Genomic DNA, 27,162 nt, shown 5'->3' with positions numbered 1-27,162 from the left:
ACTGTCGTATTCTAAAAATACATAATTGCTGATCCATTGCGAGCTTAATTGTTGCGTTTTCGCGCAATTGGATTAATTTAATTCGAATTGATTGGCTAGAAACCTTGTATTTTTAAGCTTGGCGATTTCGATAGACGCGGAAGCACGCACATTAGAGATGGACAATTTAAAACAGCTTACATTTCCTGTTAAGCCGCTGTTAACGCGATCTTTGTAACGGTTACTTAGAAAACTTTAAACGTTCAATAATAAATATATTTCTAAAAAATTATAAAAATGTCAATCTTTTGTGTTTATACCATAAAAACTTTATTTAAAATGCCAATTTGTTCAAAACTTAATTACGAGATTTATGTGGTATGCCCATCCACATTTTATCAGTTTTATGCCAAGATTTTGAACAAATTTAAATTGTAGTTTTTTTATAGTTAGCAAGGTATCATTAAATTTTTTTTAGTATGTTAAATATTTTTTTTTAGCTTTAGCATAAATCCAAACTAATTGAGAAACTAACCTAGTTTGATTACTAATATGTCTGTCAGTAGAACAAGACTTTCAAGATAAAACGAGCTGATTGATGAGTTTACGAGTTAAATTCACAAATAGCTTTGTTAATTTGCTTACCTCGTATACTACTTACTTTAGGTATTTAAACCCAGCATATTTGTAAAGTTATTTAGTTGTTTTCAACCTTTATCATAATGCTACTACGTGTCCTTTTGGTTTGCTTGGCTTTATTTGCCATGTCATATGCCCAACCTGTTTCTAAGGATAAGGATATATTTGACATTATTGATGGTGAGTACTTTATTAATTACAACAAATGTTAAAAACTTTGTTCCTATAGGTACCCGATCTGGCTTAGCTCGTCCTGTTGTTCCTCCAGAGCCAAACGATGTACCACAGAGAAGAACTTTGGTATTCCTTTTACCAATTCTGTTCCCCAATCGATTTTACTTCACTTAAATTGATAAATAAAATAAACTGATTGAGCTTATTTTACTCATTCGTTTCATTTGTGGTATTTGCTTGTAAGAGCTTTATTTTAATTAAAAAACCCAAACACTACCTTTAGTTGTACTTTAAAATAAACTTTATTCACATAGAAAATAAATAATTGTTACATTTCAACACATTGCTCTGCCAATTGCCTCACCATAAATTCATCCTTCTTTCTCCGCTGGATTATCCTGCTCTCTTTTTTATATTTTTTCGCTTAGATCGATGCTTAAGTTTTAAAATAAAATGTATATTTACAAAGATGTTTTACGCAAAAACTTAAGTCAACTGGTAGGTTGGTAGATTTGTAATTTCGAGGTAAAAAGGACTCAGGAGCAGGACCGGAAACGGAAACAGTGGGTGTTTGGTGGTGCGGGATGGTGGTGCTGGTTTGGTGGTGGTTTTTGTAGTGCAAGTGCTCAAAAGGCCCCGTTGAAGTGCAGGTTTTGTGAGGCGAACTGCGGTATCCCATGGTTGAGAGCTAAAACTTTACTAATTACTTTCAATTCATCAAGATTTCTTAAACTGCTAAATTGACTAAGATGATTGCCATTTTGGCCACTCGGTCTACTCTTATAGTGTGCATTACCTGGACTAATATCGCCGCTGGCTTTTGGTTGTTGCTGCAACTGTTGCTGTTGCTGCTGCTGATGTTGCTGCTGTTGCTGTTGCTGCTGCTGTTGCAGATATTGCTGGGCGTTCTGCTGCAATTGGTTGCTTAACTGAGGAGTCAAATGTTGCCTGTAAAAGTTCTGATTCTCCAGATGTGGATTGGCATTAAGGTCAGGTTGCTGGCTAACAATTGTGGTAGCAAAGGAGTTGCTCGGCTGTATTTCCACATTTGAATTCAGTCCGAAATTGCCCACTCCCGTCTCCTGGCGAAATTGCCGAGCCCTTTGTTGCTGTTGGAAAACCGCATTGCTGACGTAGTTTGGCACCAGCAACTGTTGTTGCTGTTGCTGATGTTGCTGCTGTTGCTGCTGTTGCTGCTGTTGCTGCTGAAATGGCTTGTAATTGTTATGGGGCAAGGCCTGAAGTTGCGACGCCTCGGCCGGTGCAAAGTTGAACTGATTGGAGGGCTGGACCTGGGGGTTTTCGTTCGATTTCTGCAGCGATTGCTGCAAATTTTGGAAAATCTGCTGCACTGCATTCGCTGGCGGCTTCGGCTGATAGTTATTCGTGTTGATGTTGCCATTGTGCAGGGCGAATTTATGACCCGCAACGGCATCGCGCCGCGGCAATTGCTGCTCAATTGGATATGTGGGATAAATAACAGTCTTGGTGTGTGTGCTGGGTATAAATTCCACCGAAGGTCTTATGGAGTAACCGCCCAAAGAGGGCGGTTGCAGACCGGATTGAATGACCTCCAGCGAACCATGTTGCTGTTGGACTTGCGGCAGTTGCTGCTGCTGCTGCTGTTGTTGCTGTTGCTGCTGGAGGTGTTGCTGATGTTGCTGCTGCTGTTGCTGAAGTTGCTGCTGTGGCTGCAATGTGCTGGGTTGGGCAATCGGTGTGCCCTGGAAACGACTCTGGGTCTGCTCCTCCAGGAGCTTCAGTTGACGCAGGATTAGAGCCTGTTGCTGTTGTGCCTGAACCTTCAGCTGGTAGATCTGTTGCTCCAGTGCCCGCTGACGCTCAATCAGGTAGTTATTTACACTTGGCGGCTCTGCCAGATTGTCACGCGGTTCCTGCTGAAATTATTGTTTCATTTTAGTTGGTAATATTTTTACGGAGTGGTTTGTGTGTCACTAAAATTTAAAATTTCTAAATTATATATCATCTTTCATAACTTTAATTAAGTTTTAAAACGCTTAAAGCATTATAAGTTTTATGAGCTCTATTAATATTTTTGTGTAAACATATCTGGTTTTGCTTGTTGCAATTGAATTTTTTAAAAATTATTACAGAACGATATGTGTATCATACAAATTTCAATTTTGTAGCTTATAATTTGTACGTTGGTTTCAATTTAAAATATCAAAAGTGTTTAAATATTTAAAATGTGCTATGATTTAATTTAAAAATATTAAAGAATTTAAAAATATGTTTTCTTATTTCCTTTTGTGAACTTTATTAATATTTATACACGGAAAAAACGTTAATTGCTTATCGCAATCCAACTTTCGGAAAAAATGTATCAAGAAAATGGAAATTTTCTATTTATTATATTAGTTAGTTTAATACTTAGTGGCAGCAAATCGTTTTTTTCTTTCCACAAAATTAGTTTCATTTTATAAATTCTATTAATGTTTATTGCTAATTATATTTCCGTTTTATCTAACTAATTAAAGGAAAACAATTTAAGAAATTTATTAAAAAAGAAATTTTGTATATTTAAAATTTCCTTTATGTATTAAGACAATCTAAATCAAAAAAAAAAAAAGAAAGGTATTTGAAAGTAAGTAAGTAAGTAAGTAAAACAGTTTTTATAAGTTTCCCTATTATACCTTCACATAATTGCTGGTGGAGCTGGTCAGGAAAGCGGGCGTGGTGGAGAAACCACCGCCGCCAGCAGTGGTGCTCGTGCTGATCTGGGTGGTGGTTGTGCTGCTGCTGCTGCTGCTTGTGGGTGGAAACTGAGTGGGCAGCGGTGTAGCCGGCGGCTCCGACTCCAACACATTCAGCTTGGTGATGGTGGGTCCGATGTGTGGCAGCTGCAGCTGTTGCTGTGGAGCCCCGAAGTGGGTGGTGCGCTGGCTGCCCGTCAGCAGTGGGCGGAACTTCTGGGCCGTGCCCCGCTCGTCCAGGTCCACCGTGAAAGCGGTGACCAGTGGTGCCGCCTGGATGCGAATGTCCTGCTTGTCCACCAGCTCGATGTTCTCCCCATCCTCGTTGTGGGTGGGTCGTGGTGTTGTGGTTGTGGTGGTCGTCGAAGTCGTCGTAGTGCGACGCCTAGTGGTGCGGGGTATGGGCGTGGTTGTTGTGGTTGTGGTCGTGGTCGTGGTCGAGGATGTGGTTGGCACGGCGGTGGTCTTTCTCACATTGCTGATCTCGAATTTGATCTCGTGGCTGCCGCTGTCGTGGGAGATCTCATTGCTGCTCACGGATCCGGAACTGGAGGAGTCCACACTGCGGGTTAGTTGGCGATTCTCCGGAGCTTCTACCTCCAAGGTCGTGGGTTCCAGGGGCAGGGAAATGGCGGGGGTATTCTGTTTCCTAACCGTGGTCTTTTTCCACAACTTAGAACGATCGATGAAGGAGGAGAGCAGCTGCTCCTGGGCATTCTTCTCGTCAAAGGTGGCCGTATAGAACTGAACAGTGGGCACCACGGGCTCCGGTTCGTTGCCTCTCGTGCTCTCCTCGAGAATCTCATCCTTTTCACGATGTGAGGGTAAGGTAGAGGTCTCTGTTTGGAGCAGGGAACGGGAGCCACTGCTGCTGGGACTCAGACTCTCCTCACCACTTTCCGTGGCCGCCGCCTCCTCCTGTTCCAGTTTATCAATTGCCCGCAGTAGGGCCTGTCTCACAGAGTAATCCAGTTTCTGGATGGCCTCCCTGGGTATGATCTCGTTGCTCTCCGTGCTGGCAGCATCCACCTCCTTCTCCTTCTGCTCTCCTGCACTGGTTTCCGCATTGGCCACATGGAGCTTTAGAGCAGCCAGTAGCAGAATCGCCAGCAAAGCCCAAGGCAAACCATTCCAATGTCTCTGTTTAAAGTAAAAAAGAAAAACAAAGAGAAAGGAAACATTAATGATTACGCTTAAATTTAATAACTTAATAAGTTCGAAAAGACTGCTCTTAATGGAGGTCTTAGTTTCAGGCCTCATTTGATTTAATGGCCATGGATGCTCGGCTAGTTGGAGACACCTTGGGCACTTGTCTGTGACACCTTAACCATTTCACATGGCCTGGCATTTGGTTAAGTGGTATTTGCCAAAATGGTTAGGCTTGAGCAATTTTATTTTACAAGCGACTGGCAATACAAATGTCTGAATTCGTATATTTACGATTGTTAAGACTTCTCAAATAAATATTTTTATATCTAAGAGTAGTTAAGAAATTGTGAAAAAAACATTAAACATTAAACATTATAATATTAAAGCATAAAAATATTTATGAACATTATTTCGTATATATATTTTATTAATTGTGAACAAATTTGTATAAATTTTATATCATTAGCTATTTAGTTCATGGCGTTGGCTTAAGTGGCATTTGCCAAATTTATGTTTTTATATATTTAAGTTTATTAAAACTTTTAAAATTATTGTGATATTCATTTTTTATTGTTTGAGTTAGTCTCTCAGTAAGAAAAGATTAAAAATTGAAAAGTATCTCTGCAGCTTTTTATAAGATACAAATCAAACTATGTATAAAATGACTGGCAATAGGCCACTTTATAAAATGCATGAAATTACACCTCATCGAATTTTAAAATTGGCCTAGTTAAATCTGGTTAGCGAATTAAAGCATACCAACATTTATGGCTATTATTATGAATATACATATTTTAAAATGTGACCTAATTTTCATAAATTGTATGTTGTTTCTGGCACGTTTTTAATTTTTGGCAATTCGCACATTGGATATAAATTAATATTTAAATGTAAAATATTTTTTATTTTCCTGCATAACAAACTTCCTGATTTACCCGAATCCAGTGAATAAAGTAATGAACTGAACTCATTGGAATTTCGATTGCATTTTCTTTGCCATATTAGAAGCCAAGCCCAATTGCGGGAAACTTTTGCAAGATGGTGGAAAATGCATGCACTGTGTGCAGCCTGTGACCCCTTCGCTTTTCGTTTTTCCAACGGAAAGTCAGCTAATCGCGGAGTGGTAATCTTTCCGGCATTTGCACAGACAGAAAATCATAACGCATTATACATAGTTTTTTGCTGGTCAGACTGCCCACTCATGGCATGCAGTTTTCTTGCCTTTTTCTTTTTGGGGGGGGAATCTGTGGCTGCGTTTTCACAATTTCCCATTTTCAACAGCTTGACGATTGATTCCTAGTGGTTTTTTGTTTTTTTTTTTGCATGTGGATTGGCGAGACCGTTTGCAAATTGGCCAGCAACTTTGCAACGCTTGTTTGGCTGCGGCCAAGTGCTTAGTTAGGCTAATTGTTGCATCAACGATCAGAGGAAAGCCATCTGACCACCTGTCGCCGCAGCTACGTGAGTTTCTCGCTTTGATTTGGTTTTGTTTCTCAGTTTTTGGTCTGGGATTCGGATTTGGTTTTGGGTGCCCAGGATTTCGGTGAGGCAGTCACAGTCACGTTGTTGCCACTTGGCACTTGGCATTACTCCGCGTTTCTGGCCAAATTCGAACAATCGTGGCCCAGTCGAAATTATTTAATCAGCAGCAGCAGATGAAATGAAAAGCCCATTTGATTCGCAGCAAGGATTCCAGCGATTTGCAATGCTGATCTTGCATAAATCTTTACTTTGCACAGAGAAAAAGTGTACACAACTTTTATATAACATAACAAATTTTTATGTTTTTTCATAAATCCACAAATTAAAAAAAAAAGTTAATAAAAGGAGTTTTACAAATCATTTTAGGCTAGAAATCTAAAAAAGATTGGGTGGTGAATTTAATAAAACCAAAGATCATATAACTGATTATATCGTTATTAATATTTATTATTGTGTATAAAAATATCAGATAAATATGAAAAATATATATTTTACATATTTCTCAATCGAAGCATTTTTTAAAGGGTACATCAAATTGTTTTCACAAAATTCTAAAAAATCAAATATTTTTAACTGTTAATGCCATTCGATTAGAAAATTTGCTACCATTTCAACAATATATTGACGATTATTCTTAGAGTTTTAGTATAAAAACCAATATAAAAAAGTGTTTTTTTTTTATTTTTAGAGATTTGTCAAAAAAACACACTTGCTAAAGTTTTATTTACAATATTTATGTATGTGCTATGCAAAACCAAATATCACTTGCTAAGCTTTGAGTACGGAGTTCAAATTACTATTGATTTTTTTGTGTGGACTGGAGCAAATGGACCAAAATGATGAGGACCATTGATCAGATGAACCCCCTATCGGTCATCAATCTCCCCCATTGATTAAATCATACGACTCTGCTCAACACCTTTGACTGGAGTTTTTGCTCCCCAAACTTTCTACTTTTCCGCCTTCGAATGCGTCTTCTTTGAAGTCCATTGCTATAAAATCGAACATGACTCAAGTGGTTTTTACATTGAATAATCTGGTGAAAATAACCACTATTTTTCACAATTTAACTGGCAGGCGGATGCCGCCCAAAACAAAAACCAAGGCCAGGGTTCAAGTTCTGCTAAAGGGCAAAGCATTATGAGCCAGGAGGAAGCCCCTTTTGATGGGAAACAATTTCCAGCTGGCAGTCGTTTTTCCACACAACTAGTTTGCCATTTGCTATTGACTTTCCGCCTGCCTTTTCGCTTTCTGGCCAACAAAAAATCGATGGCGCTGCCTGCTTTGCTGCTCATTTGCGTCAATTTCACTATGGAAATCATCGTGGGCCTTAAGTCAGTCAGCCAAATAGTCGGACAGTCCGTCAGTCGCTTCAAGTTGGCGCTAAGCTAATCAGGTTTACCGGCTTTGGATGGTTTTCATAGCTGAAGGTAATACTACAATACAGAGGGGAGAGGAGGATCCACTGGCGCGGCGAAAAAAATAGCAATCATCATAAATTGTAATGGTCAGTTGGGAATCTCTGCAGCCATATTAAAAGGCATGGGGCTCAATTGCATGTGGGCATTTCCATTTATTTCATTTCGGGCCATTTCCCTACTATGTTTGGCACTTTAAAACACGAAAATCCAGGCTGCCTTTGCGGAAGCGATTAATTGTAAACATTTGCGGCATTAAAGTAGATAACTTTAATATGCTGTGGTATAAAAAGTGCACATTTTTTATATTATACAATTTTTTATTTTAAATATGAAACTTATATGAAAAGCAGGTGTTTAAATATTCAGAAATTTAAAAACCATTATTTAAAAAAGGCATCGTATTATATTAAATGCCTTAAAAATTAATTATGATGGCTGATCAAATGCTTAAATAAATCTATTTTTATCAACATGGCTCCAGGAAATATTAATATGCTACATTTAAATATTTTTTTTTCACCAAATGGTTTTCAATGGCTTATAAATTTAAATTGTTAATGGCTAAAGGTTAATAAGCCTTGCAGCAATTTCAAAAATTTCTCTATTTAAAATTCGCGCTAGTTCCCAAACAAAATCACAGTCAAAAGGCGCCGTAAAATTTCCGTTTTAATTGGATGAATATATTCACATGGGTAAATGTACAAAATGAACAAGCGAGTAAAACGCCATAAGGCAGCTCAATAAAATTCCTTTAATTATCGGTAATTATTTTCGTTGGCCGCTGGGTTCCGCAAAAAGCCCGAAGCCACAGCTTTTCGACCACAAACATGCGGCAGAGTGTAAAAGTGATTTAACAACAATCGGACAACGCCAATAAATTAGCAATACCTCAATGGATAATGGCCCAGAGCTGTCTATATAATTTATTTATCTCCAGTGTGTGGGTTGATAGTGTTTTCTTTATTGTTTTTCTACCTCCCACCACCTCTCTTGAGGTAAGCAAATACATATCTCCGCGGGCAATAAAGAAGCGGCAATTGCATAAGCCAAAAAAAAAACTGACCAAAACCGAAACTTCACTTTCGACTTGCGGACTGGGTAACCCAGTTCCACTGGCCAACAATACAGGTAAAAACAGAAAAAAAAATGGTACATCATATTCGCGTATGCCAGTAATTCGAGCTGTCAGTTGGGAGGGGTTTTCCCCTCTTTTCATTGTGATTAATTTCACGCCAACTGAGCGCCGCTGCACTACGAATATTTCGCATTCTGCAGATGCATTTTGGATTTTGAATTTTCGCATTTTGCATTTTGCATTTAGCATTGCTCAAGCCTGCAGTGGTTGCATCCACATCCACATCCATACAAGCCACGCATTATTAAGCAGCTGGCAAGATGATAAACACCGAATTTCGAGACCCGGCCGAAAGTTGTTTATCTGGCTCCAGATGTAACAGTTCGCCTTGCCACATAACGCAATCCCAACACCAACACCAATCCCAATCCCCATACCCATCCCCTTGCCAATTGGCGAGCCAGTGCAAATTGGTGTTTATGCTATATGTGGGCCACCATAAACATTAAATGTTGTAAAAATTATGTTGTAATCCATAGCAAAAGTCGTAAAATGCAACCACATTTAATACAAATATTTTATATTAAAAGGTTTATGGGTCCACCAAGTTCACGCCTAAAATAAACGATTGATGGTCTGAAGGGTATATTCATTATTGGGTATATTGATCTTTTGTATATGCATCTTTATCCAACGTTGGTCTAAAAGGCCTTTTATTATGATTTACAAATTGGACTGTATTCATAAGCAAATTTTGGTTGATATTTAAAACAAAGGGGATTATCATGGTGCTACAGAAATCTTCTTTGCTTTAAATACATCAATATAGTTGTCACTGAAATCGATTTTTGTTGCTTTATGTTAAGTATGAACAAATAATAAAACGTTGCCATTCATAAAAGCTTTGTTATTATCTTGCACATGGTGAATTCACTTTAAAACTTTTGACTTTTTTATTTATTTTTTATTTGTATTTACAGATTATATGCAAGATAAGAAAGTTATATTTAGATTTTGTAATCAACCAAAGATTTTTAATTTATATTTACTTTTATATTTAAAGATTTTATATAAGATATTTCTAGTTTAGTAATACTTTTCTTCTAGCATCATTATAAAATATAATATAATTCTGTAGCTTCTATTGTGTTTATTGTTTACTAAATTTGTTTGTTTAAATTTCAAAAATTTTTTATATTTAAATTTAAATTTTTGTTTTCAATAAACTTTGGCTTAAAAACATTACAAAAATTGTTTTTAAAATAAATCCAATACCTTCTATTGATACCCAGATTCCCAAATTGTAAGAGCATGCACAAATCGATGACTTTGCCACCTCTTTTTAACCTTTATCAATGACGATCCCCTATGGTTTTCGGTTGCTCAATAAATTTGTTACAGTATTTTATGGGCTTTTAACTGCCTTTGTGGCTACCAAGCTGCGTTGTCCACAGAGCCATAAAAAACTTCCATAATTGCGTGTGTGGGCTTCGGCAGCATCTTCTCCCAATGGCAGCCCTTTTCCATCTTGAACTCCATCTCTAGTTCGATGCTCGATACTGGATAGCAAGTCCCGGGCATTTGCATAATTTCACACTCGCATTTCGAGGCTGACGCGCCCTGATATCAGATTTAGTGGCATTGTTTTCGGCGAGATATTAGCAACCTGAGTCTGTGATGCTGTTTTGACATGGAAGCAGGCTTTTGATTGGCATTGATTGGATCGCTGGATATTGACCAATAATGCGATATCGTGATAGGCGAGGGGATCTTCTTCACCGAGAAATCACGAATTCATAGCTGTTTACATTTCGATTAGGGCCCATTTTGCTGACTGTTATTTGCATATTTATGTGCATTTAATTGGGTTTTGGTTGCGTGTAAGCCATAGTCATAGATTTGGCAGTTATAATATACGATATTATTTTTGCCGGATTGGCCAGAGGTCAAGTTTATTGATGAACCACCGATAACCAGCTGAAGTTCAAGTTTGGACTTCATATTCAATTTGCCAGGCAAATAACAATAATATTATGCTGTCTAAAACAACAGGTTTCCACCATATTATTTTGCCACGCCAAAACTCTCGCTGGCATTTTAGTGGCTGAGTGAAAATCCGTTGACCAATGCTTTTTGCCATCTTCCACGGCTTTTATTTAGCCACACAGCATTCAGCATTTCATAATAAAAATAAGACGAAATTACCAATGTGCGCATATTACGATAAATTTCCGCGGCACATGCAGTCATACTTGTGAGGTTTTTCCATCTTACAATAATTTCTGTTTGGTTTGTTGTTGTTTGTTTTTGGTTCGCGTAATGTCTGCCCATTGTTCGAGGTTTGGATTTTAGGGAGGGGCTGCAGGGGAAATCTGTGTGTTTTCTTTTACCATTTTTTAAAATTTTTTTTCCGTCGCTTTTTGTTTGGCTGTTTGCATCTAATGGCGCGCGTTGAGACAAAAATGCAATGTCAATGGCATCATTGGGCCGTGTACTCGGCAATTTCGGTTTCACTTTTATCGATGCCCGGGCATCTGAAACTCCGCAAGACGAAGGCTGTTGAGGAAGAGCCAAAGCCAAAGCGGCGATGAAGATGCTGGCGGAGTAGAGATCATCGGTGGCCAGTTGACGTGGTAAATGCTTTGTTTGGCCCCCCTACTGTACATATGTATATATAGTTACATATTATTATGTAAATCGCTTACACTGTGTGTGCAGCGCGTCGTGTGCCATTTACTATTTGAAAGGGGTACCTATACCTACCTGCTGTTGACCTTTCAGCGGTGGCAGAGCTGTCGATGGGTTTACAAAACAAAAGACTTAGGCAACGAACTCGACACTAAACACCCCCTAAAAGCATTGCATGGCCAACAACAAACTCATCCATTGCACTTGCTTAACAGTTATAGTTATAAATCTCAGGTGCTTTTGATTTATTCGAGGGTTTTTCCTCCCCCCTCACCTTCCCCATTCCTTTGCCCATCATCCATCATATGGTAAGTTGTAAATTGCTATTTTGACAATTGCACAATTTCGTGCAGACCCTGCTTTTAGATACAGATCTCCCCGCACGATATATGTTCGCCTGCTCAGTGTGCGGGCGGTTTTTTTCATTTCTTGTTATTTATTTCTTGTTGAATCCATGAATTGGATATCTTGTGAATGAAGCGCCGATCGTGAGTGAGTGTGCGGCACTTTTACTTTTGTTACCCTACAATGGCGGCGGGTCAACAGTTCCGATAAGCAAATCAAATAACATTCCCTGATCAATGACTGTGAAAATCGGAACCCCGAGGCACTTGAAAATCGTTAATTGAATTGGCCGAGAGAAACTCACGTGTGATAAAGATATTATTTGTGAAATGTTTTTAATTGTGCTTATGGTATGTGGTTTTTGGGATTGATGATAGCCCATGACTTGGTGGATCAATAATCCAATTGTATTTTTTACTATGTGCCTTGACTGGCTTTCATTAGGCAGAAATTAATTGCCTTTGTGTTGGAGAGATTGTCGAAGATCAGAAATTAATAAAATGATTGAACTTATATTGGATAAGTATTTTGGAATTTCTTTTTAAAATTTAACAAAGAAATAAGCACACTTGTATGTAATTTGATTTAACAAAAACTTAGTGAAACGAACTAAAAGGATTAGTTTGAAAATTTAAAAATGGTAAAATCATTTAACTGAGTATAGTTTTATTTTTTGTTTGATTTTATTGCCTGCTGGAAAATTAACCATTAAAGTCATTTATTTATTATTTATTTGATTAAACAAAATTTTATAATAGGGGTTGATTGTTGTACTAAGAGAAAGTTATGTCTTATAAACATATTTATAGTAGTTAATGTAAATTTTTATTTGTAGTTCTTTCTTTACAATTCCCTTTTGATCTATTCCCAACTAACTTAGAGAATACATAAAATACCTTTATTCTAGGAATAATCGTAACTAAATCCTTGAAATCACGAACACACTTAGTAAACTTACAGTTTCTTTAAAAAAAACAGCAATACATAATATCACGTTTAGCTTAAGGCCTTAAGCTATCGAAAAATTTTTATGTATTTATTTTTTTATTTCGCCTGTAAATTTAACATTGCAGAACATAACAACAATAATGAAGTCTCTAATTGAATGTATATGTTTAATAGCTTAAATACACATTTTCACATATACTTTTAATTTTCCAGGAAAAGTGGTAAGCACATCCCTTGACACTGAATGCCTCTGGATGATTTATGACCCGTTGGCTAATTTTGGGCTGGAGAAATCAGCGGCCGGCAAGGAAGACGTCACTTTTTTATTTTATTTTTGCCAACGCAAAAAGAAAAGCAAAAACAGAAATAAATAAAGGAAAAAAGGAAAACGCAGCATAATCAATTTTAAGCATTGTCAAAGTGCAATTATGCAACGGTGAAAAGTGAAATTTTATTGCATGTCAACAACGGCAGACATCTACACACATCTTGCGTTTTGGGACGACTTTGCAGATGACTTGGTAGATGGGCTGGGATTGGGTATTGGGTACTGGGCACTGGAACCGGGTGCCAACTCTCAACTTTGGCTGGCCACGAACAGGTCGCCAAACAACTGGCCATTTGAATTTGGCCATAAGCTGTCGATTGCATAAGCTGGAAATCGGATATGCCTGGGGTGTGGGCCTTAACTTGGCTCACATGCGGGCTAGAAGGCACATAAATCCTTGAGTTTCGGGTTGGCCAATCCAATTGGGTTAAACGAGCAGGCAGCACCTGTGCTTTAATAGCCACCCATTCGCATTTCGACCTCAAAGTCACGGCTTTATTTGTCACTTTTAACGGTCCTAATCAGCCTTAGCCACTAAATGGACTTTAAGTGATTAACGATCGTAAAACAACTCGATCGGTAGCTGGCAAAACGAATTAAATGCGTCTCATATGTCGCCAATTAAATTGTTTTATTGGCTTCGAAATGGTATCATTAAACGGCATTAAAAACCCATTACACAAATGACTTGGCAAATGACTTTCAATAATTTGGTCTTGCCAAAAACCACAAAATCCCATGCATATATTCATGATTGGTATATCTGATCGATTGGCGATTCGATCGCAGCTGTCAGATCGTAACGCGTAACTCCTACACCAATGTGTTCAATGTGCCAAAAATGGGCGGGGTCTTATGTCTTCACTAATTGAGGTAATTTAATTAGCAAACGTGGAGAAATTTCTATTGAAGTTCGGGTGTCAAACTTTCAATTTGAAAAGAAACAAGAGCTAGGGGATTTCGTGGATCAACCATTTAAATAAGCTATTTGATATTTCTCGTGAAAAATATATTTTTAATTATTTGTTTATTAGACTTTATATTATACATTTAAAATTTTATTTTTCAACTAAAACATCTTTGTTTTTGACTTAAATTAAACTTTTCATTTATTTTATAAATATGTTAAATATGACTCCCCTACAATTGGCTTTGATCTGAAAATATGTGTTTCACATTAACAATCATCATGCTTTTGCGGTTGAATTAAAAATCATATTTTTTGGTCATTTTATAAATTTGTCCATTTAATAACTAAACTAACTAAAATTAAAACTTTTAAGCGTTTATTAACTTAATAACAATTCTCGGTTTGTCACAAATCACTATTAAAAATAAAAGGGGCTTAATAAAATATTAAACTACAAAAAAAAAAAATGGCTGCGTGAAAAACTTACTTTTATTTTTGGGAAAAATAAACCCTTATTTCTGATTTTAACTTAGCTAAAAAATGTCTAAAAGCTAAAAGATTGATCACTTCCAGATAAAATTGATTTTTAAAAATTTTTGCATATGAGACAAATAAAAAAAAAATAAATGGGAAACTAAATATGAGGTTGATGATTTAAGAAATTTCATAGTTAGCAAATTTCTTCCCATGGTTTTGTTAAAAAAAATCAAAGTTGTTGCCCCCTTATACAGGTACTCACCACAAGCATTTTGACTCTGTATTTTAGTGGGATATATCCAAATTTATAGCTCTGTAATCCGATGGTTTGATGACCACACTCCACCTCACTCTCTCTTTCGTTCCTCCCAAACGATGCACGCAATCAAATCGTAATATTCGAATCGAGACAGAAACAGAAACATAAACATAAACTAATCAAATGCGAATTAGCTGCTAACGTTTCCTTTATTTTATTTGGATTATATTCATTTGATTTGTATAATGCCAATATGCCGCTGGCTGTAGGTCGTTCCTTGTTGCACTTTATTTTCGTTAAATTGCCAAATTTCGAATCGTTATTTTCGAATTAGCGGACAATAGTTCACACCGTCCGATAATTTTCGCGGCTCAGAGTTAGTTAGGAATTGGTATTCTTTGTTTTGCTTGCTGCTTTAAGGTTGCTATTTGACTTTGCTTTTTTTGGATTTTTATTTTTGTGTTAAGCGCTGAGACGGCTAACCGCTGGCAGAGGGAAAACTGAACCAAACCGTCTGAACGCTCGCTGCAGACTGAGGCGCGAACATTTCGAGGTTTCCTGGCCGAAGACAAAAGCATTGAAAACCATGGGCCTGAAGATGCTGCGGATGTTGCTGCCGGGCGGCAACATGTTGCTGGCGTGCATGTTGCCAGTTGGCGATGAATGAAAATGAAAAGCTACTTTGAACTTGGCTCGCAGCCAACTGCAAACACTTACATTCACTATGCTACACCTTTATGGCCATTATGACGCAACGGAATTCTAGTGGAACTGCAGCCTGCGGCTTAATTAAGTTTGTTTTACATTCATTTATTTATCTTTTGTATTTTATTTGGATTTTATGCGTGTCTCTGATTCGCTGGCAGACACTTTCCAAGTTTCGCGTTATTACTTAACATGGCTGGTTTCGCTTTCGTTCGAAATCCTTGCCCACAGCTTAATGAGCCACTTTGCCCCAAGCCAAGCCAGTTGGGGCCAACTCACACACGTGCCGCAGATCAAAGTTGGCTCTGCCACTTCCACTTCCTTGTGGCTTTTTTTTTAGGCCACTTCGCGGCGCCAATTTCTCTCGAATTAGCGCCAATTCAGCATGTAAATTAACTCATTTCTGAAGACGCATGTTTCAATATTCGATTTCCGCCTGTCTTTTCACAGTTCCGCTCATCTTTGCTAAATGCAATTATTTTTGCCACGAAGCTTTGATGATGAGTTAGGATTTAATGCCAAACAGGCTAAACCTGGAAGTGTTTCTTGGCCATCAATGGTGATTATAATCAACTATATACGCAGCTTATTGAACCTAGTGTTAAATAATTTTTTTATTCCAATTTTAGGTATTTATTGTTCATATTATAAAATATATAAAAGTACTAAACGTATTTCAAAATAGTATGAAGGTCTAAGGTTTTTTCGATTGTCTAAAAATCGGGTATAAAACTAAATTTCTAGACTGAAATGTGTGTTTACATCATATATATGTATTGTATATCACTAGTCAATCAAATTTTAGCCAAAAAGATTTCTGTGTCGCTTGCACTTATTTTTATATAAAATTTAACAATTCCTCTTTTTTATTTATAAAGAACTAACTAACCATATGTCAAAACAATAACTCATTAATTAATCTACATTATTAATTATAAGAGTCATTACTATATGTACAGCCTTTCTGTTTAATATGCAAATAGAATTTTTCAAAACAATTATAGACTAGACTAACTATTTTATGTGACTGGTTTCGGTTTTAAAATGTTTTTTTTTTGTAATAACACTTTTCGGGTATTACCAAATGTTGGCTGGTAGGTGGCATAACACCATTTGGGTGAACAGTAATAACCTGCCTGGGAAATCCCCAGTCGGCGGGGGAGTGGAGACCCATCTCCGCTGTCATCTGTCCCCAGTCAATGGGGAATGGGAATCGGCAGGCAGCGAAAAGCACTTTCCGCCACCACCGACAAGTTTTCAGATGCCACTGGGAGGAGAGTCGGAGTCACATCTCTTAGCGGCAGATTATTTGGCAAATGCTTCGTAAAGACCAACAGAAAGCCACAAAAGCGAGCCAAAAACCAAAAACCGAACAACTAAAAACCAAAACCAAACATCGAACACGTTGTACGTCGAATGGCAAACCAGCTTTCTTCGTCGTGACTTTTGATATTTGAAATGATGTCGAGACGCCTCGACGCCGTCGCCTGGTGAGCTTTTGAACCCGTTTGCACCCTTTTCCAATTGTTCCATGCAGTTTTTCCCCGCCTTACAATTTTGCAATTTGACTTTTCCGAGTCCAAGTCGTTTGCTGCTCTGTATGCTGAACAAATTTTGATTGTGGCCAGGACAACGGCTGCTGCACATTTGTCCAACTGCAGGCTGAACGTGCTGATCCGCAGGCCATTTGGCCAGGGAGTTGGCTGAAGAGTATTAACATTATACACTGAAACAGAATTTTTATATTATAAAGGATTAATTTTTGTAAAACATAAACTACTTTAAGCTACAAGTCCTAAAAAAAGTTTGAAATAAAAAGAAATAAGTTAAGCATTCTAAACTATTCAAGACTAATTAGTCTTCTGGTTAATATAATATTTAAAAAAACAAAACAAAAAACTAAATATCTTTTCTTTAAATTACAGACATTTTTTTTTAAATTGATTACAAAATGGCATTAGTTTTCTGCGATTTGCCTGAATTTATAATACTAATTTTTTGAGAGCCAGGCAAATTGAAAAAGCATGTTGCTTGGCTTAACAGTCAGTCCCAGTAGCTGCAAATCTGTATGTGAACTGGATTCCTAATGAAGTTTTGCGGTTTTGCAGACTGGCATTCGATCGGAGGTGATCTCGGCTGCCATAACTCAGGAAAACCACCATGTTGAACTCTTCGTTTGGCAACCCATCGATGACCTTAGCCACTTGATTCGCTTCGCCACGCCCTTTGGCCACTACCGTTTATGGGTATTTTTTTTGTTCAAGTCGCATAATAAAGTCATCCATCTGGGCAAAGCGATCATCGAGTGGCCTGCGGCTAAGCTCTATTGTGACACTTGATTGAGGGGTTATTTCGACTTCGATTCCCAGGAGCTGCCAGGCATTTATGATGGGCAGGGGCAAATGAAACCATAAATAGCAAAAAGAGCAACGAGTTCAATAAATGGCACAAACACGGCGGACAATCGAGAAATTTGCTTATAAATAAATTTGTATAAATTGCATGGACTGGGATTGGGCATAAGACAAAGGCCTTTGTGCCAGCCGAAATGAACGTGTCAATGAGGGCCGAACTAATAATTTAAAATGCAAATAGTCGAAAGAGGCAATCGTAGACGACTGTCGACTGTCGTTTAAGGTGTGAAATATGGACGCGGCAGAAGCAGCTCTAATCTTTAGACCCCATGGGATGTGACAAGCTGAAACCCGAGAAAAGATTTGCCAACGCACTCCGGATAATCATATGCATCCAAATGTTTTTTACCCAGATATCTTCGGTTACATTTCATTTTTTTTTTTTGGAGCCTTGTCAGTTCCGGATTAGAGAAAATTGCTTTTTAAGTAAGCTAAATCAATCATTTGACAGCTGCTTAATTGTCCAGCGATCAGTGGTCACGCCCACAAGGCGATGGCCTTTTTTTTTTGTTTTTTGGGCAGCTACCGGCTGAACTTTTGAACCCCACTTTTTTCGGCCCATTGTGCATGGTTCAATGCCATGGCAGGCTGGTTTTTTTTTGGTTGATTTTTCACCATGATTGAAATATGTCAGTGAAACTGGAAAATTGAAGGATTTGATTGATGCATGAAGTAAGTGAAATTTTTGATGTCTTAAAAAAAGAGAAATCTGATTATTTTTCTGTGGAACAGAATAAAATAAATTAAGTACTATAAAAACCATTTTAAAGAAAGCATTAAGCCTTGTGTAAATAATTAAAAAAGTTTTAACCATCCATAAAAAGGTCGGTGTAAAAAATACTAAGTTTTAATTACTTTAACCAAATGTTAAGCAAGGTAAACATATCTATTTTTAAACAATGCCTGGCTGATGGGTTTTCATCTTTCAATCACTCCAATCAAAACTTGTTTTGCCTGCAACCTGAAGAAGATGTGGCCAATTAATGGTGCCTCGATTTACGACCCAATTTTTAGGGCTTAATGATTATAACTAGTTAGCCATCCAATATTAAAATAATCCATCAAATGAGATAATACGAGATGATTTCGGCGATCATTTGCTTTCCTTATTTGTGTATATTCCCATGTTGTTTATGCCTCGAGCAAATCAAATTTATACATATATTCGATCCACTAAATTTTTCAGGCCAAAAGCCAAAAGATATATTTGATACGTTTTTTGGGATGACGTCCGCCTCATAAACAACAAAACGCCGGGCAATATCAATCAATTATGTCGGATCTGCACACCTAGAGCTTCGAGACGACCCAACCCCGAGTTTTATGTAACAAAGTGGCTTAGATTTCGAGACATCTAGGAAAATCATAAATCTTGTGAATATTTTCGTTCACCGATTGCGTCAACTTTGCGCACTTTGCTTCACATATTAGAAATGCAGATTCCCAAACTGAGTTCATCTTTTTCTGCCTTAAGTTCATTCGGGTGATTAACATTTTGTTGACCCAACAAATTGTAGGTGGTGACTGGGGAGTCATACCTTACCTTATACCTTGCAGATGACGGAGGATGGGCACATGAGCACGCCCACTTGTGCGGCGTGTGAAAACGGATTGGCCAAATCAACAAACACTAAAGGGTTTTGCCCTGGTCCAATACTTTGTCTTCGGATTTTCATTTTTTTTGGCTTAACCGATCTTTTGTTATGCTGATTATCCGTAATTTGTCATACGCTGCGGCCCAACTAATGGAAGGTTGACGAGGCTTATGGAGCAGCCGGAGATGTGACAGTTTATTTTCAACACATCTCTGAGCGATTCGCTTTTGAGGGGCAGTCGCAACAGACTCCCCCACAAGTATTGATGCTTAATGAGTTACTGCGGTAATAACTCAGTCTGCGGACTTTTATGTAATGGAAATAGATGTTAAGTATTCTTAAGTGCTAATTTAAGGTCATATACCTGCAAAGACATTTAAAAAAAAATACTTAAATGTCTAGAAATCGATCGAAAATTGCAAACCGATATTTAAGCACTTAAGCCAATAACTTTTGGAGACATGGTTGCCTTTTCATAATCGAGAAAAGATTTGCCTTAGAATGGCTGGTTTTAGGTCACTTTTCTGCAAAGCCATTTTTGGAAAAAAAGGAAAGGGGTTACATTATTAAAATTTCAAGAAAATCGACCCAAAACTTTGAACCAAAATTTAAATGCAGATTTTCAGAGCTTAAAATCACAAACTTATAGAGATATGTCTTTTTTAAATCGGATAATTGTAAGAAAAGTTATGGCTTTAAAAGTGCTGATATTAGGTCACTTTTCTGCAAAGCCATTTTTGGAAAAAAAGGAAAGGGGTTACATCATTAAAATTTCAAGAAAATCGACCCAAAATTGCAAACCAAAATTTAAACGCAGCTTTCTAAAGCTTAGGACCACAAACTTATAGAGCCATAACTTTTCAAAATCGGATATCTGTAAGAAAAGTTATGGCTGGTTTTAGGTCACTATTCTGCAAAGCCATTTTTGGAAAAAAAGGAAAGGGGTGCCATCATTAAAATTTCAAGAAAATCGACCCAAAACTTTGAACCAAAAGGTAAGTGCAGATTTTCAGAGCTTAAAACCACAAACTTTTAGAGATATGCCGTTTCATAATCGGATATATATATAAAAATTTATGGCCTTATAGGTCGCTTTTCTGCCTTTTTAAAATCGGATAATTGTAAGAAAAGTTATGGCTTTGTATGTGCTGATATATGGTAAATTTTCTGCAAAACCATTTTTAGAAAAAAAGGAAAGCTGTATAATATAAATGGGTTATTGGTTATTTTGTATGTATAAGAACAATAAATAAAAAATCAGATTTACGAATGCATGGCATAAAAATTTAATAAATCGAAGACTTCTGGTGCCTACAAACTAAACACATTTCAATAGCTTAACCTAGAGCAAAACACAAGTACTTCCTACTCAGTTGACTCCGCCAGCTGCTTGGGTTCCTCCTTAATCTCTGCCCTGTGGGCTTGCCACCAATCCATTACGAACTCCCGCAGACTGGACAAGGCGAGAACGGCAGGAGGCTCCAGCTGTTGATCCTTGGCCAGCCAGTCGCAGTACTCCGATCGCGAACATGCGCCACAGCCGCCAAAGTCCCTCACATAGCGCACGCCAGCCAGCTGATCCGGCCATTGGCGAGCGATGCACTCGAGCAGGAGGTCCAGTTGGTCGGCGGACAAGGCACTGTGCTGGCCACAGGCCGAGCCGCTCTTCCACAGCACGTTGAGCAGGCGACCCAGGCCGGGCACCGAGATCCTCGGCGAGAGCAGAGGCAGCAGTTGCAGCACCAGGCGATACACTCGCAACTGGACATGGTCGTAGTCGGGCAGTTCCGAACGCGATGCGGCCAGGGCATACCACAGATTGTTGAGGATGCTAATGACGCCCTCGATGATGTCGAACTGATGGAACTCCGTGTCACGGATCACGCTCACCAGCCAGGACAGGATGCCCACATGCTCCAGCATGATTTTGACTGCGCCGGGAATCTTCACGCAAGTAGAGAGCACCGAAAGGAGCAGCAGATTCGTTTCCAGAGTGGCCAAGCTGGAGCCGTAGTAGCCCAGCAGCACCTTGAACGTGTTGGTGGATACCAGCAGGAAGAGATCGGCACTGCACTTGATGCCATGCCTGAGCAGCTCCACGATGAACTCGCGGTACTGCTGGTGCTCCGGTTCCTGCGAGTAGAAGAACACATTGAAGTCGGGTATGGTCTGGAAGTTGAAGCTCTGCTTCAGCCGCAGGTACATCATCAGTCGCTTGTACAGCAGATGCGTGGGCTCCGTGCTCAGGTTGAAGCTGTGGGCGATAAACAGGGCTGGAATGAGCGGAACCCTAGGTGTGCCACCGTGCGTTCTCCTCTGCGCCAGCCAAGAGTTGCGCAGCTCACTCAATCCCGCCTGGATGTTGTCGTAGGCCTGCGTCCACAGCGGAAGCTCGTAGAATTTGGAGAGCTCAAAATGGGCGCGATAGCGTTGTTGGCAACTGGCCGCCGCCAGTCGCATGTCCTTGTCCAGCGAGGAGAGGCCGCAAAAGGTGACCGCCAGCAGGCCATTCTGCACGGGCCAGCGCGACCAGACCACGGATTCCGGGGCGAAGCAGTGCATCATCAGGGGCAGCAGGAAGGCAGGATCGTAGCAGGTGTCGTAGACCCTCTCGCGCTTTGGACAGATGCGCCTCAGATCCTGGGGGAAATCTTGCCGACCCTGCTCCACCATTCGCTCCACCTGATTGTCGCCGAAGTTTTGCGATTTCTTGGCAGGATTCTGGAACTCGACGGTGGGCAGCTGTTGGCTGGCATGCAAGCTCCTCCAAATCGGGAAGTTCTCAATGGTGTACTCGCTGGTCTCCCGCACAATCAGGGCCAGCACCTGGGCTACGTTCGTCTCCTGCTGCTGCAATCGAGCTCGCTCATCCTCGTCCGCTGCCCTCAAGGCATAATGGGCCACAGCACTTTCGCCCCAAATGAAGGGTCTAAACTTATCCAAGCCCACATCGAAACGTTCGTAGTGCTCCAGCAGAGCTAGGCCATAGCGATCTGCGGCAGACAGTTTGGCATGATAGGAGCCCAGGATGACGGGTATGTGTGCGGACTGGAGGGCACTGGGTGCCTTTCTGGCCAGTGCCTCCATGAGCTGCAGCAGATGGGTTTTCGTCTCACTCTGGCTGCCCAGGAGATGGTCAAAGCAGCAGGAATGCGTGCAAATCATATCATACAGTTGGGCTGGCGTGCCATCCTCCTCCTCCTGCTGCTGCGCTTCCTCCTTGTAATCCTTGTACATGCCGTCGCACAAGAAGGCCATTAGCTTCAGCACGAGTCCATTAGTTTCATCCTGCAGCGGCTGTCGTTCTTCACCCAGATGAAGGGCCAACTTCAGGCAGCTCTTGCAGAAGTTAAGCCACTGCGGGTTCTTCAGCAGGCGACTCCAATCCAGGGGTAGATCATGGCCCTGCTTCAGCTCCCACCACTCGTAACAGTTCCATGCAATTTGCTCCAGCTTGGGCAGATCCAGAACCTGCTTCTTCAAATCCAGGGCCAGCAGCTGGACATTGAGGTTAATGTAATTTACAAATACCGAGGCCTTTTGCTTCTCATCCTTGGCGGTGGCAAAGGCTTGCCAATAAATCTCCCGAAGAACTCGCACCTGGAAGAGCTCCACGGAGTCGAGTTTGAGCTGTTTCTGGCAGTAATCCAGGCACTCGGATTTGGGCATGCAAAGGGCAATGAGCAGAGCACTGGCCTCCGGATTTTCACGGTAGATTAGGGCTGCCTTCTGCGGCTTCTCAATGCTCTTCATGAAGCCATTCTTGTATGTCTGATAGCAACGTTGAAGCACTGGTTGAGGTAGTTGGTACTTCTTGGTCAGGGCAATGTCCAGTAGGGGATACACGAGTTCCTTTTGCTCCAAATTGCTGGGCAGCAGTTCGGCAAATTTCTCTGCCAGTCTGGGTTGGCGTTCGAGCAGCAAACTGGCCAGGCGAATGGCGGATTTACTCAGCTTACGCGAGGATGTGAAGAAGCAGGCAAAGAAGTCGCTGTCGCACTCGCCCAGATGATGATGGTAGCTAAGCAAGAACTGCAGAATGGCCGCCTCTAAAGGTTCCAAATGTTGTTCGCTCAACTCACAAAAATCCTTGTAGAAGCTTAGCAGCACCTTAAATGATTTGCTGCAATCAACGGGCTCCTTCGAAGTGGTCAATCGTCCCAGCAATCGCAGCAATAGATCGAAGTAGTGATTGGGCTTGCCATTTGATATAAAAGCCTTTGCTTGCATTTTGGTGGTAAGCAAGTCCAGCATCTGAGAGCATTCGCCAGAAGTCAATTCAAAGGAATCCACCAGCGCCACACACTCAACAAGTTGCTGTTGATGCTCCAATCGATCCACTGAGCTGTCCAGAGCAATATCCAGGCTCTTAATCAAGTGCAGCCGGTAGTTGGCCATATAGTTCTCGAATCGAGGCAAACTACGGCAGTGTTCCGTCAGTCGCCTTAGGAAAATAACATAGTTCAAGCGAGATTCGCTCGTTTCGCTTAATATTTCGGTGGGATGCAATTGCCACAGCCGAATGTTGAAGATGTAGTGCAGCAGACTCTGGGTGTAGGTCTCGAATTGTTGCTCCTCATCCTCCTCTTGCACCTCCTCCTTGCCATCATCCACTTGGCTGGCGATTTGCAGAAACTTAATAAGATAATCTGCCGTGAGTTCTGCCTGCATTTTGCTGAGAAGCGCACTGGAGAAGAGGTGGCTAAAAACAAAGAGCAAATCCTGAACGTAGACCATGTTGCGTCGTGGATTGCTGAGGCTGGGGTGCAACAACATTGTCTGACCCTCGCCCAGTTGCAGCTCAAAGTTCTTGTCGGTTTGCACCACTTTGAATATCTGTTCGAAGGGCTGGACATCCTCATTGGTGATGACCGTGCGCATTTGCTTCAGCAGCGGCCACTTGTCCGCTAAGATCGGTGGCAGTTTCTTTGGTTTCTCCTTTGAGTGGACAGGCAACCAGCTCTTCATGTAATCAGTGTTGCTACTTAGGCTACTACCCTCGTAAAGCTGCAGCACTTGTTTCGGCTTGGTGTGATAGTGGAAAAGCATTAGGAATACCAGCTCCACGTAGGCGTCGTAGGGCTCCTCCAACTCCACACCCTTCAGCAGCAGAGGCATCACCTTGCTCAGGCTTAGAGTTTCCACATAGGCCTGCACAGTTTGACCCTGTTCAATTTGGGCAAACAGTTTGCTTAGGTTTTGGGTCTTCGACGTCGTTTCCGCAACACTAAGCTCCGGCAACTTTATCTGCCGCCAATCCAAGCAGAGTACTTCCAGCAGGATGTCCACCACATTGGTCACCGTTGCCGCATCGAATCCGATGAGAGCCTCAAGCCAAATATTGATCTCGTGGCTGCAGGAATCAAACAATCCCGTATTGTGGAAGAGGCGGTTCAATATGTTTCCAGCCTCTGCCTTGATGGCCACATCCTTCAGCATGTACGCTTTAATGAACGATTTGAACACCTTACCGAAGAGGGCTTCCTGCGGGTTTAAAGAGCGCGGAAACAGCAAAAGGATGGTCTTAATCGACTTCAACTCCAATTGAATCTTGAAAAGCTCCTGTGGTTCACTCAGATTATCGAAATCAGTCTGGTACAGGGGTCTCAATACTTCCAAATAGTTTAGAATTTGACTTGTTTTGTTCACAAAAGCTCGATTCTCCTTGCACATGAGCAGCACCAGGTCTAGGGTAACCGATAAATGTTCCAGCACATCCACTCCTTCCATTTTCTCCTGCTTGATGGTGGTGAAAAGGGAGACCAGAATGGACTCAATGGTGGGAAAGTGGACTAGCAGATGGTTCAGCAAGTCGAACTTGAATTTCCGCAGCGAATTGCCGGCCTTTTTCGACTGCTCCCGCACTGCAATGGCATGCACATAATTGCTGTACTGCTGCATCATGGACAGGAGAAGGCGCATCATGGCAAGCCGAAAACTGAAATCTATATTGCCTAGGTATTGTTTGCCTGTGATGTGCATCAGCGCTTCGATGGGCAGGCACAGCTGCTTGATCCAAAATCCGAAATCCGTTAGCGTCATCTTGTCGAAGGCAGTGGACAGAGCAGTCGGAGGAACTGCATCGATGACCTGGGCCAGGAAAATCGCCGCCTTGGGTATGTCCTCCATCTTGTTCCTCGCCGGACTGAGGAGACAGGAGAAATTCCTCACCGTATTGCGTCCCAAATCCGGACAGGCAGTCAGTGTCTTGATGACCAGCTCCGTTTTGCGTGGATTATCGAACGGTTTGTACAGCGAACCGAGTAGTCTGCCTTGCAGCTTGTTCTGCTTCTGGCGGTAGTGGGTCATGGCATCAAAGCAGACGCCGTGCTTGCGTGAGGTGAGCAGGACCAACAGCAGTTCGTGCACGGCCGCAGATACGGATTCCGCCTCCTGCGGATTCACAGGCTGCTTCCCCTTTCTTTGGTGATGGCCAAACAACACGGTGAGCCCAGCGGGTCCCTCCCAGTCGTACAGGCGTCGCAGGTTCTTGCAGCACTCCAGGTCGAAGACCAGCACCTTCTTAGTTTTCTGTATTTCGGGGTTCTCCAGCACATACTGCCTCAGGGCGTTCAGCACCACGCAGACGGTGACATGGTCATCGTAGACCAATCCCTTGGTCAGCACGCCAATCAGTTGTCCTCGGTCCAGGATGTTCCGGATCAGCAGAGTGTTGCCCTCGACCAGGAAGGCGAGAATAAAGTGTATAAACGCCTTGCGCACTGTGTCCTCGTTCCGGTAATCCTCCTTGGCATGCGACAACATCTGCTGCACCACCGTCACGTTAGAGAGGACATCGTAGGAGTTCAGCACTTGGCGGCCCAGTTGTGGCTCCACGCAAACGATTGCCGTCAGCAGTTTAAGGGCGTTGGCCCGATGACTTGGGTACAAGGACTGCAGCAGCTTATCGAGCACACCGCCGTGGACCTTTAGGAAATAGCGGCATCCATGGGCCGCAGATTCCATGTGGCTCTTCTGGTTTGTGAGTATTTCCATCACAACACGCTGGAGTGCCTCCGTGAGGTAGTTCACGTGCAGCAGGTTACTCTTATCGATCCTTTCGAAGGCCTCGACCAGCTCCAAAGGTTTTCCACGCTTCTCGATGTACTTGGCCGGCAGTTTGGGGCGGGTGGTGGCGCACATATGCAGGAAGTGACGCAGTTCTAAGAGGAGTTATCAAATGGGTAAGGTGATGTTTGACTTATAAGCATATTTACCAACCTGTAATAAAGTTATTGCTGCGGAGTTTTGTGCGGAAGTGCATCATTTTGAAGTCGTTGGGAAATCGTATGTTCACTTCTTCGGGCTCAATGCCGGAATCTGGACTTATTTCATCATCACCGTGCTGATCTTTCCTTCGTTTTTTAAGTTTCTTGGATGGTGATTCCTCCACCACCTCCTCTTCCATTTCCACCTGTTGCTCTTCATTTTCAGCGGGGGCTTTGGGCTTTTTTACCTTTTTCTTCGAAGGAGTGGGGTCGGCTGACTCTGTTCCATTTGTTTCCGGCGTGGTTTCCTCCGAGGTTTCATCTGTTTTGGTCTTTTCTTTCTTCTTTTTCCTTGGAGTGTCGGACTCCTTGGCCAGTTTCTTGGGCACCGCCACATCGCCTTCGTCCTGCTGTTCCGCATTCGCCTCCTCGTGTTTCCTCTTCCGCCGATTGGATTGTATAGCCATGGTACTTTACAAAACCCCTATTTATCGTGTAATTCGTTAAAAATAAAAGTTAAATAAAAAACAACCGCACACACGTGCTGGCGGCAAATGGTGTGACCGTATTGGATGTCCTAAGAAATACCACTTTGGTTTCAGTGTTGGCAAACACCACTTTTGGCGCGCACTTAAAATGTTAACTAGCATAA

The 27,162-nt window shown here is 41.0% G+C and overlaps 2 protein-coding genes across 3 annotated transcripts; both read right to left on the bottom strand.

Moving 5' to 3' along the window:
- Positions 1-1,406: 1,406 nt before the first annotated feature.
- LOC108148996 (myb-like protein P) lies at positions 1,407-15,129 on the bottom strand. Of its 2 annotated transcripts, none has more exons than XM_017276338.1 (4): positions 14,592-15,129; positions 3,447-4,646; positions 1,589-2,690; positions 1,407-1,480 (listed from the first exon to the last, which is right to left on the bottom strand). In XM_017276338.1, the coding sequence occupies exons 1-4, from the start codon at positions 14,598-14,600 to the stop codon at positions 1,419-1,421; spliced, it is 2,373 nt and encodes a 790-aa protein (XP_017131827.1). In that variant the 5' UTR covers positions 14,601-15,129; the 3' UTR covers positions 1,407-1,418. The 2 variants fall into 2 exon arrangements, with proteins under 2 accessions (XP_017131827.1, XP_017131828.1); XM_017276339.1 differs by having other exon boundaries at positions 1,589-2,687.
- Positions 15,130-20,564: 5,435 nt separating this feature from the next.
- Positions 20,565-27,065, bottom strand: LOC108148811. Its single transcript, XM_017276049.2, has 2 exons — positions 26,524-27,065; positions 20,565-26,465 (listed from the first exon to the last, which is right to left on the bottom strand). Exons 1-2 carry the CDS (start codon positions 26,975-26,977, stop codon positions 20,668-20,670), a joined length of 6,252 nt encoding a protein of 2,083 aa, XP_017131538.1. The 5' UTR covers positions 26,978-27,065; the 3' UTR covers positions 20,565-20,667.
- Between the last annotated feature and the right edge of the window lie 97 nt (positions 27,066-27,162).

This window comes from Drosophila elegans, unplaced genomic scaffold (genome assembly GCF_018152505.1).
Source record: "Drosophila elegans isolate 14027-0461.03 unplaced genomic scaffold, ASM1815250v1 contig_468, whole genome shotgun sequence".
Taxonomy (NCBI): domain Eukaryota; kingdom Metazoa; phylum Arthropoda; class Insecta; order Diptera; family Drosophilidae; genus Drosophila; species Drosophila elegans.
Note: the sequence above shows the minus strand (reverse complement) of the source record. Positions and strands in the feature narration are given on the sequence as shown.

Excerpts from the sequence above, each read along its gene's own strand:
- LOC108148996 (XM_017276338.1), bottom strand. Across the intron at positions 2,691-3,446 it reads CCACCAGCAATTATGTGAAG|CAGGAACCGCGTGACAATCT; the intron begins GTATAATAGGGA and ends CAATAATTTCAG. Across the intron at positions 1,481-1,588 it reads CAGCGGCGATATTAGTCCAG|CTCTCAACCATGGGATACCG; the intron begins GTAATGCACACT and ends GTAAAGTTTTAG.
- LOC108148811 (XM_017276049.2), bottom strand. The coding sequence starts at position 26,977 with ATGGCTATACAATCCAATCGGCGGAAGAGGAAACACGAGGAGGCGAAT. Across the intron at positions 26,466-26,523 it reads CAGCAATAACTTTATTACAG|AACTGCGTCACTTCCTGCAT; the intron begins GTTGGTAAATAT and ends AACTCCTCTTAG.